At 37.0% G+C, this 11,237-nt stretch overlaps 1 protein-coding gene across 1 annotated transcript; it reads right to left on the reverse strand.

The window, feature by feature from the left end:
* Positions 1–870: 870 nt before the first annotated feature.
* LOC139315040 (complement factor H-related protein 2-like) lies at positions 871–10,540 on the reverse strand. The gene is made up of 7 exons (XM_070941063.1): positions 10,477–10,540; positions 7,737–7,910; positions 6,957–7,145; positions 4,134–4,316; positions 3,651–3,857; positions 2,825–3,004; positions 871–1,031 (listed from the first exon to the last, which is right to left on the reverse strand). Exons 1-7 carry the CDS (start codon positions 10,538–10,540, stop codon positions 871–873), a joined length of 1,158 nt encoding a protein of 385 aa, XP_070797164.1.
* Between the last annotated feature and the right edge of the window lie 697 nt (positions 10,541–11,237).

The following is an 11,237-nucleotide window of genomic DNA, read 5'->3' on the forward strand; positions in this document are numbered from 1 at the left end:
CCTAAAGAAAACAAATGCTTTTTTTCTAAACTTTGAGTTAGACACAATCTGTCACATGTTTCCCATGTCCTAGAAATGTTACATGACACATTCACTCCTATTTGGGCCTACATTTATTGCTGAGTAAGACTATGTATGGTTGATTACAGACCCAAATAAATGTTTGTCCCAAATGATCATAGATTCAGAGGAAAACTGAACCAGCATTTTTAATTGTTAAATAAAAAAAAGATGATTCTTCTAAGACAATACTTGTTATTCATGTTGTCTGTAAGTATCTCTGGTGAAAATGAAATCAAATACAAACATACAAAGGCTTCTTTCCTAAACCACCAGAATTTTTTCAGATTGATTGGAACTGCAATCCTATGCATCCAGTATGTAATAAGATTTCAGGGTAACCATGACCATTAGAAACATACATACCTGTACATTGAAGTTTTGGACTCCATCCATACATAGTACATATGGCATCTGGTCTGTCAACGTATGTGTATCCTTCATTACAGGAGAATTGTATTCTCTCATCTTCCTTATAAATTGCCTTTGGAGATAATATGGTTCCATGTTCAATATAGTCTGCTTTGCAAGTTATTTCTACTATAAAACGCAAGCAAAAGTTCTTTTCATTAATATTCTCTATAATCATTGAAATAATAATTTTAAAAAGCTAAATAACAAATCTAAATGATTAGAGAAGGAAGAAGTCTATCTGTAATGCTAATCTCATTTTTCATCCTAACAGATTGAATAAATGACTCTTTTATCATACTTACTGGGAATGGACAATAATCAATCCTAATGCGGTCTACTATTCAGTTATTTTCACAATCAAATGAAATGCCTTCAACCTCATCCAATGTTTTCATGTTACTGTTGATATTGGGAAGTTTCAATGAAGTGGGAAGAGTGCTGAGCACTGAGATATTGTATTTTTCTGTCTATAAGATCCTCCATGTAGAAGACGCCCCCATGTTTCATGTAGTTTCTTGTAGCAAGCACTTTAGAAGCCATCACTGTGCAGAAGCCATCTTGTTAGAGTGAGTAATACAACAAGAACAGGAAATGCATCACAGGAACAATAGAGATGAAACCTAGAGTGGCAATGTGATATAGGAAACAACTACAATAGAGAGGAATGGTAGAGTTGCATATAAGAGAGAGGCTCATCCAGCATGTGTGGCCTTCTCTCTGCCTCCTGTGTATAAGACACCCCTCCATTTTCAAGTAAATATTTTAAAGAAAAAGTAGTGTCTTATACACAGGAAAATCTGGTAACCTGCAAAGCAAGAACAGTAGGCTAGACCTCTCTTCCCATCAACACTGATTAGAACTATTCCAGAGGAAGAAGGAGAACCAGTGTAACACAATGAAAACTTTAAGGACATTGGGTTCACTTAAAACCTTATTTTCTTAAGGACATTTGGATTAAAATTATTTTAAAGTTAAAGGGGGTTTTCAGAACAGCAAAACACTTGATGATTGAGCTTCATTGTGGATTAAACAAAATATTAAAATAATAATTTTAAAAATTTAAAGTCACTAGGAAAACGCTTGACAGGAATGTGATATAAGTTTTAAATGAATTAAAAGGACAGTCAAATTTGAAATATTATTTTTACAAATTTCTTCTTTAAAAAACCCTAAATGAGTGTTTCTCAAATTTGAAGTTGAAGGCAACTTGAAGTTGTGTGGGATTCAGTCCTTAGAATTCTGGGAGTTGAAATCCACTCATCCTCAACTTGCCAAGTTTGAGAAACACTGAAATAAATAAACCATACATACTTTAAAGGGGATGCAGATAGCTTAGAGTTGTAGTGAAGACAGAACTGGACTAAGGTGACCTAAGTTTGATTATGATGTTAGGTTTCTTGGTTTTAGCATTTTTTCATTATACAGAGATGTCTCTTTATATTTTGGTTGTGAGCCACTCAGCGCTTGGTACACAATCGGCAGCTATTTAAATGAAATAAATAAATATATGTCTGGGCACCAATCAGGAAGTGAGATTCTTTTCATTTCTGGAAGAAGGCAGTTGTAATAAATTATCCTCTGCCTTTTCTTCCACTCTCTAAAGCTATTCATTTCATACTGTAACATTCAACATTTCCAGCTATTTAGCAACTTTTAGACCTACTGTTTCTTCAGTTCAAAATTTAGGAAACATTAGGCTCCCCAATCTATAATTTGTATCCATAATTACAATAGCCCTACATATTTTGCTAACAGAAAGTAATACTGTCTGTGTTGTTTTTATGCTTTCTGACATGTGTATCTACCTGCCTATGAATGGCCTATAACTTTGGTTATTCCTTTTTATTTGAAAAGCAGATGTTCCACACTTTGTTAAAACACGTTTCTTGCACACATCCCATATGTATTTAGAAACTTTTCAAGGTGAATGAGTGAAATTGCAATTGTACAATTTTGTTTATTCTCTTCTGATGGAACATCTTCCTTTCATGTCTGCCTGTATCCTGTTGCAACTACATAAAAATTTTAAATATGTGCAAAATCTGCTAAACTGTGCTGGGTGAAATTTGTCCTTTAGAGAAAGACAAGCAGGCAGACAGGCAGGCAGGCAGGAAAAGGAAGGAAGGAAGGAAGGAAGGAAGGAAGGAAGGAAGGAAGGAAGGAAGGAAGGAAGGAAAAAAAAGAAAGGAAGGAAGGAAGGAAAGAAAGAAAGAAAGAAAGAAAGAAAGAAAGAAAGAAAGAAAGAAAGAAAGAAAGAAAGAGAAAAATTCATGTAAAATAATGTGAAAATGTACACTTGTGCAGTTAAATATATTGGCCCTAATCAGTAATATATGCAACCTCTACTTACAGACACATTTTGGTGAAGGTGACCATCTATTTTTTGTGCATTCAACCACCTTTCCTCCATAATCTGTTTCAAGTGTAAATCCACTGTCACACTGTATTCGAATTAGATCCCCGTCATGGTATATATTTTTTATAGGTCGGAAAGAACCATTTAATACTCTTGGAGAGTTGCATGTAATTTCTGGAAAAAATAAATCATCTGTTGTATTGAACAAGAAAATATATATAGGAGCAACATGATAGAGAAATGCCATGAATGCACAAACAAACAAACATCTCCATGAAGTTCTTCCTATGCCTGTATAGAAATTACTGGTTCTGGGAGATGTAAAACTACAAGAATTGTGAAATCCACTAATCTACTAGTCCCAAAATCAGAGGCAAAGCAATGTTTTCTAGCAGTAACAAAAAAAAAAAAAGTTCCTATATTCTTGTTAGTAACTGAGTTGCAATTTCTATTGTTACTGCTGTATGGATAGTATGGTAATAGATTATGAATTCTTTAAAAATATAAGTGTAGTAACTCAGCTGTGGGATTTGGTTTTGGCAAAAGCAATTACTGTAGCATTCGATGATATAAACCACAGGTGCCCAACTCATAGCGTCACATGACGTATCTTGACACTTTTTCCCTTCACGGAGCTGGGGTGGGCGTGGCCTGCACGTGACGCATCCAGCCCATGGGCCACCGGTTTGACATCCCTGCCATGCAGATATATTATCCTGCACTTATGAGTGAACAATCTTTTTGAAAAATTCTCAAGGATGAATGTGCTGGTTTTGCACTAATTTAGCCACAGTTTGTAAAATTAAACTTTTTGAATCACCTTCACAATTAGGAATTACAGGTGGTTTCCCATTACAATGGATTACAGAAGCTAATTGGGAAGCATTTGCTGCAAGGACATATCCTGTTTTACAGGTGAGCTCAATAGAATGACCACGTTGCACAAATGTATTTTCAGATGCATCCATTCCATCTTTAACTTCTATCTTCTGCCTTTCCAGTTCAGCCTTGGGAATCATACAGGGATCTCAGATGAAAAAGAAAATAAATCTGTTAGAGAAGAAGTCAGGGTCCAAATGTGTCATATTATCTTGTTGCCAAGGTCTACCAATAGAATTTAGCTTTCATCTACTAACCAGTTCATCTCAGATGTAGAACTAAGTCCATAGATAAAGGAGAGCTGCTGTAGGCAAGACCAATTGAAACATTTTTATGTGAGAAAGAAAGAAAGCAGTGAATGTATCCTAATGATTGAAAATGCTGAGGGAAATTGGATGAAGACTTGGATTTCTTTTCTGCTTACCGAGGCAAATGGGCACTTTTGTCCATGTTCCATTGTCACAGAAAGATCTGTTCTGACCTTCCATGGCATAATATTTTTGGCATCTGAATTCTACTGAAGAGCCAGATCTGTATTGCTTCTCAGATAAAGTAGAAATGTCTCCATTCTCAGTCCTGGGTGGACCACTGCAGTTTTGCCCTCTTTCTATTAAATATGAAAGCATGAAGGGTAAAGACTTTGGCCATATTCCAACCTAAAGCTTTGAGATTATCTGTATTTCTTGATTGATTGCAAAAGATGCCAATAAATCTGTTTTAATGAATATCCATTCAAGTTGTATGTGTTTATTGTATTTTTGAAATATACACAGAAAAAACAGCAATATACGTAGATCTATGGAACAGATAATCTAAGGAATGACTAATATAAAAGCATCTTAAAAATGGATAAGTTAACAATTCCTCCTCTAAGAATTAACATATTAAATTGATATAAATCACCAAAATATATTTCACATATGTTACTAATATTTTAAATTACACAAAAACATAATCTGTTCTTGTCATGAATCTATGAAAAAAATTATACAGTGTCATTTTTTCTTAGCAGAAAAAATAGCCTTTTCTAAAATGAATAATTATACATTTCTTGAATTCAGTTTTTGATATTTAAATAGTAGCAATTTTCCAAATTTACTTGGCTGGTCCACATATATGATATAGCCTTGCCGTTCCCCAAAAATGGTTAGATTTCTGGAATTAGAAGATGATTCAAAATAGCAAAATATCATAAGTTTCTTTAAATAAAACAATCAATTTAACTGTCTCAACTTTTTTTTCTTGCTGCAGAAAATAATATATATTTCAACTAGCAGTTATCATTAATATTAGCCAAATTAATCATTATATTTTTTCAGATTCTTTAATCTTAAAGAGAAAAAAATCTTTTCTTTAACATCCATTTTAAAACTTTAAACTTTTCTTTAAAAATATTAATAAAATCACTAAATTCTTATGTTTTTTAAATTTCCTCTTAACATAGATACTTTCAAATATACTTTCAATAATATTTTACAAGATTAAGGGATTACTCAAGCATTACATATACAGAAATAAAACACATTTTCAAACCCACTTTACAAATATAGAGTTACATTAAAACTTTCTTTCAGTTACATATACCCTGTTTTCCCGAAAATAAGACATCCTGTGATAATAAGCCCAATCGGGCTTTTGAGTGCATGAGCTAAAATAAGCCTCCCCCTGAAAATAAGCCCTCCTTGAAAATATTTAAATGCAGAGCTGGAAATAAGATAAGATGGCAAGAGGAGCCCCATTTTGCTCCACGTGCCCCAAAATAATAAGACCTCCCCGAAAATTAGGCAAAGCGCTTATTTTGGGGTTCAAAAAAATATAAGATAGGGTCTTATTTTTGGGAAAACACAGTAGCAGACTGGTAAACACCCATCCTAATTCCAATAAACTCATTAAATTTATGTCACTCCTTCCAGCTTATCTTCATAGATTAAAATCTTTTTGTTTCTCTGAGATATCTACCAAGTAATTATAAACTTCTCTTTTTCTCAAGGGGTTCTCAATCTCATTTATATTCATGAAGAAAAAGTCTGGAACTTGTCCTCTCCAAAGTTGTAAATTAGCTTGAAATTCTTCTTTCAATTGCACTGGGAAGTTTACAGTTAAATCATCATCATCATAAAGATTGGTGGCAGATTTTTATTCCAAAATTGCACTTGGGTCCTTTGCATTGTCAGCTACTCGTGAAATTGCCTCAATGGTTCAGCAACTTTCTACACATGATAGCATCTCTGAATTTCTCATCTTTCTTCCAACTACTTAAGTCGGTTTTTATAACATCTTTAGAACAGACTTGATCTATAAAGTGATGTTTCTACTGACTCCTGTTATTTCTAGGCACTGGATTATCTAGTCATGAGGCAGAGAGTTGAATGCCTTTTTGTAGTCAATTCATGCTACGTTCAGGTTCATCTTCCTTCTCTTGCAGTTTTCCAAAACATTTTGTCAATTAGGAATTGATCTTTTTCTCATCTGCGGTTTCCTTTCTGCTCAGGCAGAAATACAGTTGGCATTTTTGTCTACTTATCAAATCCTTACCAAGGACCTGGGATAGGCAGATTTGGATAGATGATGATGATGATGATGATGATGATGATGATGATGATGATGAATTAAGAGTTAATCTTCAATTCTATTCAGTCTGGGACTGCTAAGAAATGAAGTATTCTAAAGTATTCTAAATTCTAAAAATCAATGGAGAAGCCAGATTAACAACTGTGATACTAATTTAACAACTGCAATGACTTACTTGGCAAGAAAAACATAAAATGGGGCAAAATTCACTTTAAAACTGTCTCACTTAACAAGAGAAATGTTGGGCTCAATTGTCCTAAGTTGATATGTATATAATAACTGTATGATGACTGTATCTAATAAAGTCATCCAGCCAATTTCAAACAAAAGCGATTTTTCATCATGCAAAATATGGTTCTCCCCTAATTATATATCAACATATTTTTATATAACCCTTGCAATTTTTGAAACAAATTCCTATTCCTATCGATCTTATGCATATCTTCAATCACACAAAAGAATAATTCTTAGCTGAAATTCAAGATTTTGGATTGAACCTTAGAGGCAATTCATATCTTTGGGAAAATGCCAGAACATTCTTCTCCAAGTAGATGTATTTAAGATTTTTGTTTTAAATTACAGCTACTATGTGATTTAGAAGCATATTTATTGCTATATTAATTTCTTTAATTAGTTCTAATTTCAAAGGAATCAATCATATTTTGAGCACGCTTACCAGAGATACATAAAGGCAACTCCATGTAACCGTCAACACACTTTCTGACAGATGGAGCCACAAGGACATATCCTTCATTGCACTGAAATTGCAGGCTATGATTACTTTGAATAAACTGAGTTTTTCTCTGACCTCCAAACACAAATAATTTTTTTGCTGCTAGCTGTTGCCTTGTGATACGGCATGGTGCTAAAAAACAGAAAATAAGCAAGATCTTCTCAACGGAGGTAACTTGTCCATTGGTTTCCCTCTATTCCATGGTTGCACAGTGGCTAAAATGCAGTATTGCAGGCTAATTCTGCCAACTGCCAGAGTTCAATTCTAACCAGCTCAAGGTTGACTCAGCCTTGACTCAGTTGGTAATATGAGAACTCAGATTGTTGGGGGCAATATGCTGACTCTGTAAACCACTTAGAGAGGGCTGTAAAGCATTGTGAAGCAGTATATAAGTGCTATTGCTATTGCTAATACCATTAAAACATTTTCGGAGCTATCCAATAAATATTATAAATCCTTCATTCAATCAGTCCCATCCTATTAATTGTAATGAGAGAAAAATTAAACTTGGGGACCTGGAGGAACAGCCACTATTGAGACAACAATTCAGATAAAAGAAATCTGAGTCCTGGCCAGAAATGTTGACTCCATAGCAACAGAGATCACTTTTCTACCTTACGGATCATTGAATTTGAATCCAGATGTAACTAGATTTCTGGATTTCAAATGAAAGAAGCTGCAATTCTACATTTTCTTCCAGTTAAAGGAAGCATGATGGCTTACCCAAGCATTTTGGTGGATGTGGTGTCCATTCTTGTTCCTTACACTGAATCCATTCAGGTCCTTCCAAGACATAGCCAGGGTTGCACCTGTATTGTACTCGATCGTTTTCCAGGTACTTGACCTTCTCAGTAATCACAATTTCTCCAAAGTCAATTTCATCTGGTTCTTCACATACTGAAATTATATTTACATAAAATTATCTTACTTGCTTAAACAAGTTTATTTTGCTATTTAATTTATTTATTTTATTTTTAATTTGTATACCGCCCTTCTCCCTGAGGACTCAGGGCGGTGAACAGCCAAGTAAAAACATCAAATACAAATATTAAAATACAGTTAAAAATATATATAAATTTGGCCCCATTAATTAAAAACAATAAACAAAACAATTAAAAACACTTAAAAAATTAGGCCAGCCCGGCTTGCTGGAAAAAGAAGGTTTTAAGGGCACGGCGGAAGGCACTGAGGTCATGGATTCTCCTTATCTCTGGGGGCAACTGATTCCAGAGGGTAGGTGCCTCCACAGAGAAGGCCCTCCGCCTGGGGGTCACCAGCCTGCACTGTTTGGCTGATGGCACCCCGAGGAGGCCCTCTCTGTGGGAGCGCACGGGTCGATGGGAGGTCGTCGGTGGCAGCAGGCGGTCTCGAAAATAGCTAGGCCCTATGCCATGGAGCACTTTAAAGGTGATAACCAACACCTTGAAGCGCACCCGGAAGACCACCGGGAGCCAGTGCAGCTCACGCAGGAGCGGTGTTACATGGGAGCGCCATACTGCTCCCGTCACTACCCACGCTGCTGTGTTCTGGACCAGTTGGAGCCTCCGGGTGCTCTTCAAGGGGAGCCCCATGTAGAGAGTGTTGCAGTAGTCAAGGCGAGAGGTGACGAGGGCATGAGTGACTGTGCACAGGGAATCCCGATCAAGAAAGGGCCGCAACTGGCGAATCAGGCAAACCTGACAAAAGGTCCCTCTGGTTACAGCCGTCAGATGTTCCTCCAAGGACAGCTGCGTATCCAGGAGGACTCCCAGATTGCGAGCCCTCTCTGTGGGGGCCAAAAACTCTCATGAATGTGTCATGAACTGTGTGATAACAAACTTCCTGCTCTAAATCAAGTTACATAATTATTTCCCACTTTTGCCTTTACCAGAAACTAATACCTGCTGGGCACTTAATCTTCACTACAGGTAGTCCTCAATTTAGTGATCATTTGGACTTGCCAGGAACTTACCTGGAGAGGTGCTTATGACCCAGATTCCAACAGTCACCCTTCTCCGTGGTCATAAATGCACTTTGGTGCTGCAGAGATGAGCTGCATTTATGGCTGTTTGCTGCATCCCATGGTCACTTGACCTTGTTTTCTGACAGTTTTGTTGAAAACCAGTATTTACTTCCAATTTCCAGCAAAACATATCAACGTTGACCTACTTAACAACAATAGATTTGCTTATCTTACAGTGATTGCTGGAATCATGGTATTTACTTAATGGCCACCATGAAATGGGTATGGATAATCTAATCAGTCACGTGACCAATCCACTTTTTGGCCATAACAAGTTTTGACCATGATGAGCAGAGTCCAAGTGGATTGTAACTTTTGGGCTGTTTTTTGGGCTGCTTTTTGGGCCATTTTGGATGTTCAGTAGTAATAAAGAAATAGAGAAGGAAATTGAGTCAAAAGCCTCAACAAGGTACAATTTACATTTCTATTTATTTACTACTACTGAACATCCAAAACGGCCTGAAAAAGAGCCAGAAAACAGCCCAGAAAACAGTGACAGTGGCAGTGGCAATGGCCAGAGCCTTAGACTTATCTTTGTGTAGCAACAGCAATAGTGATTCTCTGGTGCCTCATCTCTTGCTGGGTCTTGCTTCCTGACAGTCAGGGTTTTAAAAAATATTTTTGCAGCAGAAAATGGTGGGTGGCTATTTCTGGCCTTTGTTGGTGCAGCTGGGCGTGACTCTGCTCTGAGACACTGGCCTGCCACCCCTGCTGCTGCCTCTTTGCCGGTGCAAGCGGCCTACCACCACCGCCTCTTTGCTAGTGCAAGTGGCCTGCCCCTCTCCCTCTTTGCTGGCATGAGAGGCCTGCAGCTGCTGCCGGAGCAAATGGCCTGCAGACACCGCCTATTTGCGGTGAGTGGCCTGCCACCACCTCTTTGCTGGTGTGGCCTGCCTGCCACTGCCACCCCTTTGCCAGTGCAAGCAGTCTGCCACTGCCACCTCTTTGCTGATGCAAGTGGCCTGCCGCCACCGCCTCTTTGCCGGTGTGAGCAGCCTGTGGCCTGCCACCTCTTTGCCAGAGTGAACAGCCTGCAGCCGCTGCCTCTTTGCCAGAGCAAATGGAGCAGAAGACCTCCAAGGTTACTTCCACCTCAATAGAGTACTCTATACTCTATTCTGTATTCTGTTCTGAAGTAAACTTTTACATCAGCTTTAATGTAGCATTATTAGACATGGGGATCACTTGGTTATTATTGTTTCATGGTCTTTATTAATTGAAACAAAATCCCTCAAAAGGGTGTGAATTTACAATACTGAAACAAAGTATTTTGCTGTTCACAAATCAGTTTGTAAATATAAATCTGCGATAATCTTAAATTATCTGCCATTACAAATTTCCCGAAAGCCACAGATGGAAAATGGAACTCTTTGGTTTTGCTAAAAATAACTGTTCCTTTAATGAATGCCATAAAAGAGGTTTCACTTAGTAACCCCTTGATTTCTCTTCTTCTTAACTTACCATTTTGAGAAGAGAAGCTTGGCCAGAGAAGAAAAGCAGCAACTAGGAGGAAACAGCTCTTCATGGCTCTTCAGGCAATGTTTGAACTACCAAACCTCAGTTCAGCAATTTGGATATCTCAGCACATTTCTTCCAGCTTGTTGCAATATTTTCAGGATCAGACTCAATAAATCATTTAAGAATTAAGAGTTCAAATATATCTCTCTTTATTTACATAAGGCATTCTATATTCACTGAATATTCACAGATAGAAGCAAGGAATGGGTGCGTGCAGCTCCTTATATATACAATGGGTGGAGCTAGATATGGGAGTGGTGAAGTATGAATACATTAAGAAGTGAAGAATAAATTAACCCCTGATATCCCGTTCATATACTATTTACATAATGGAGAATAAGGCATTTACTTGTGACAAATCCCCCTCTAAATGCCGATTCGATATGCTACACCAATTACATTCAGATTCAGAACAATACAAAACATATAATTTAGAAGTCAGGTATTTATGTTGTTTAGATGGCAAAGGTTTTGTTAATATGTCAGCCAATTGTTCTGATGTCTCACAATGCACCGCTTTAATAAATCCATCCTGAGATAACTGTCTCACATGTTTAAATTTTATGTCTATATGTCTGGACCTTTGTCCAATGGCGTCAGATCTAGATATTTCGATAGCTGCTTTATTATCTTCATGCATGATAAAAGGCAAGGTGGGTTTTTTCCAAATGTCAGAAATTAAGTCATTAAACCATACAAGGTTA

The sequence above is a fragment of the Pituophis catenifer genome, unplaced genomic scaffold (assembly GCF_029215685.1).
Source record: "Pituophis catenifer annectens isolate HBS135680 unplaced genomic scaffold, rPitCat1.0.hap2 SCAF_3, whole genome shotgun sequence".
NCBI lineage: Eukaryota > Metazoa > Chordata > Lepidosauria > Squamata > Colubridae > Pituophis > Pituophis catenifer.

What these genes read in the sequence shown, in the direction of transcription:
- LOC139315040 (XM_070941063.1), bottom strand. Translation starts at nt 10,540, where the DNA reads ATGAAGAGCTGTTTCCTCCTAGTTGCTGCTTTTCTTCTCTGGCCAAGC. An exon ending in ACATCCACCAAAATGCTTGG is followed by an intron (nt 7,146 to 7,736) that starts GTAAGCCATCAT and finishes TCTGTTTTTTAG; the next exon opens with CACCATGCCGTATCACAAGG. An exon ending in TGTAATTCCTAATTGTGAAG is followed by an intron (nt 3,005 to 3,650) that starts GTGATTCAAAAA and finishes TATTTTTTCCAG; the next exon opens with AAATTACATGCAACTCTCCA.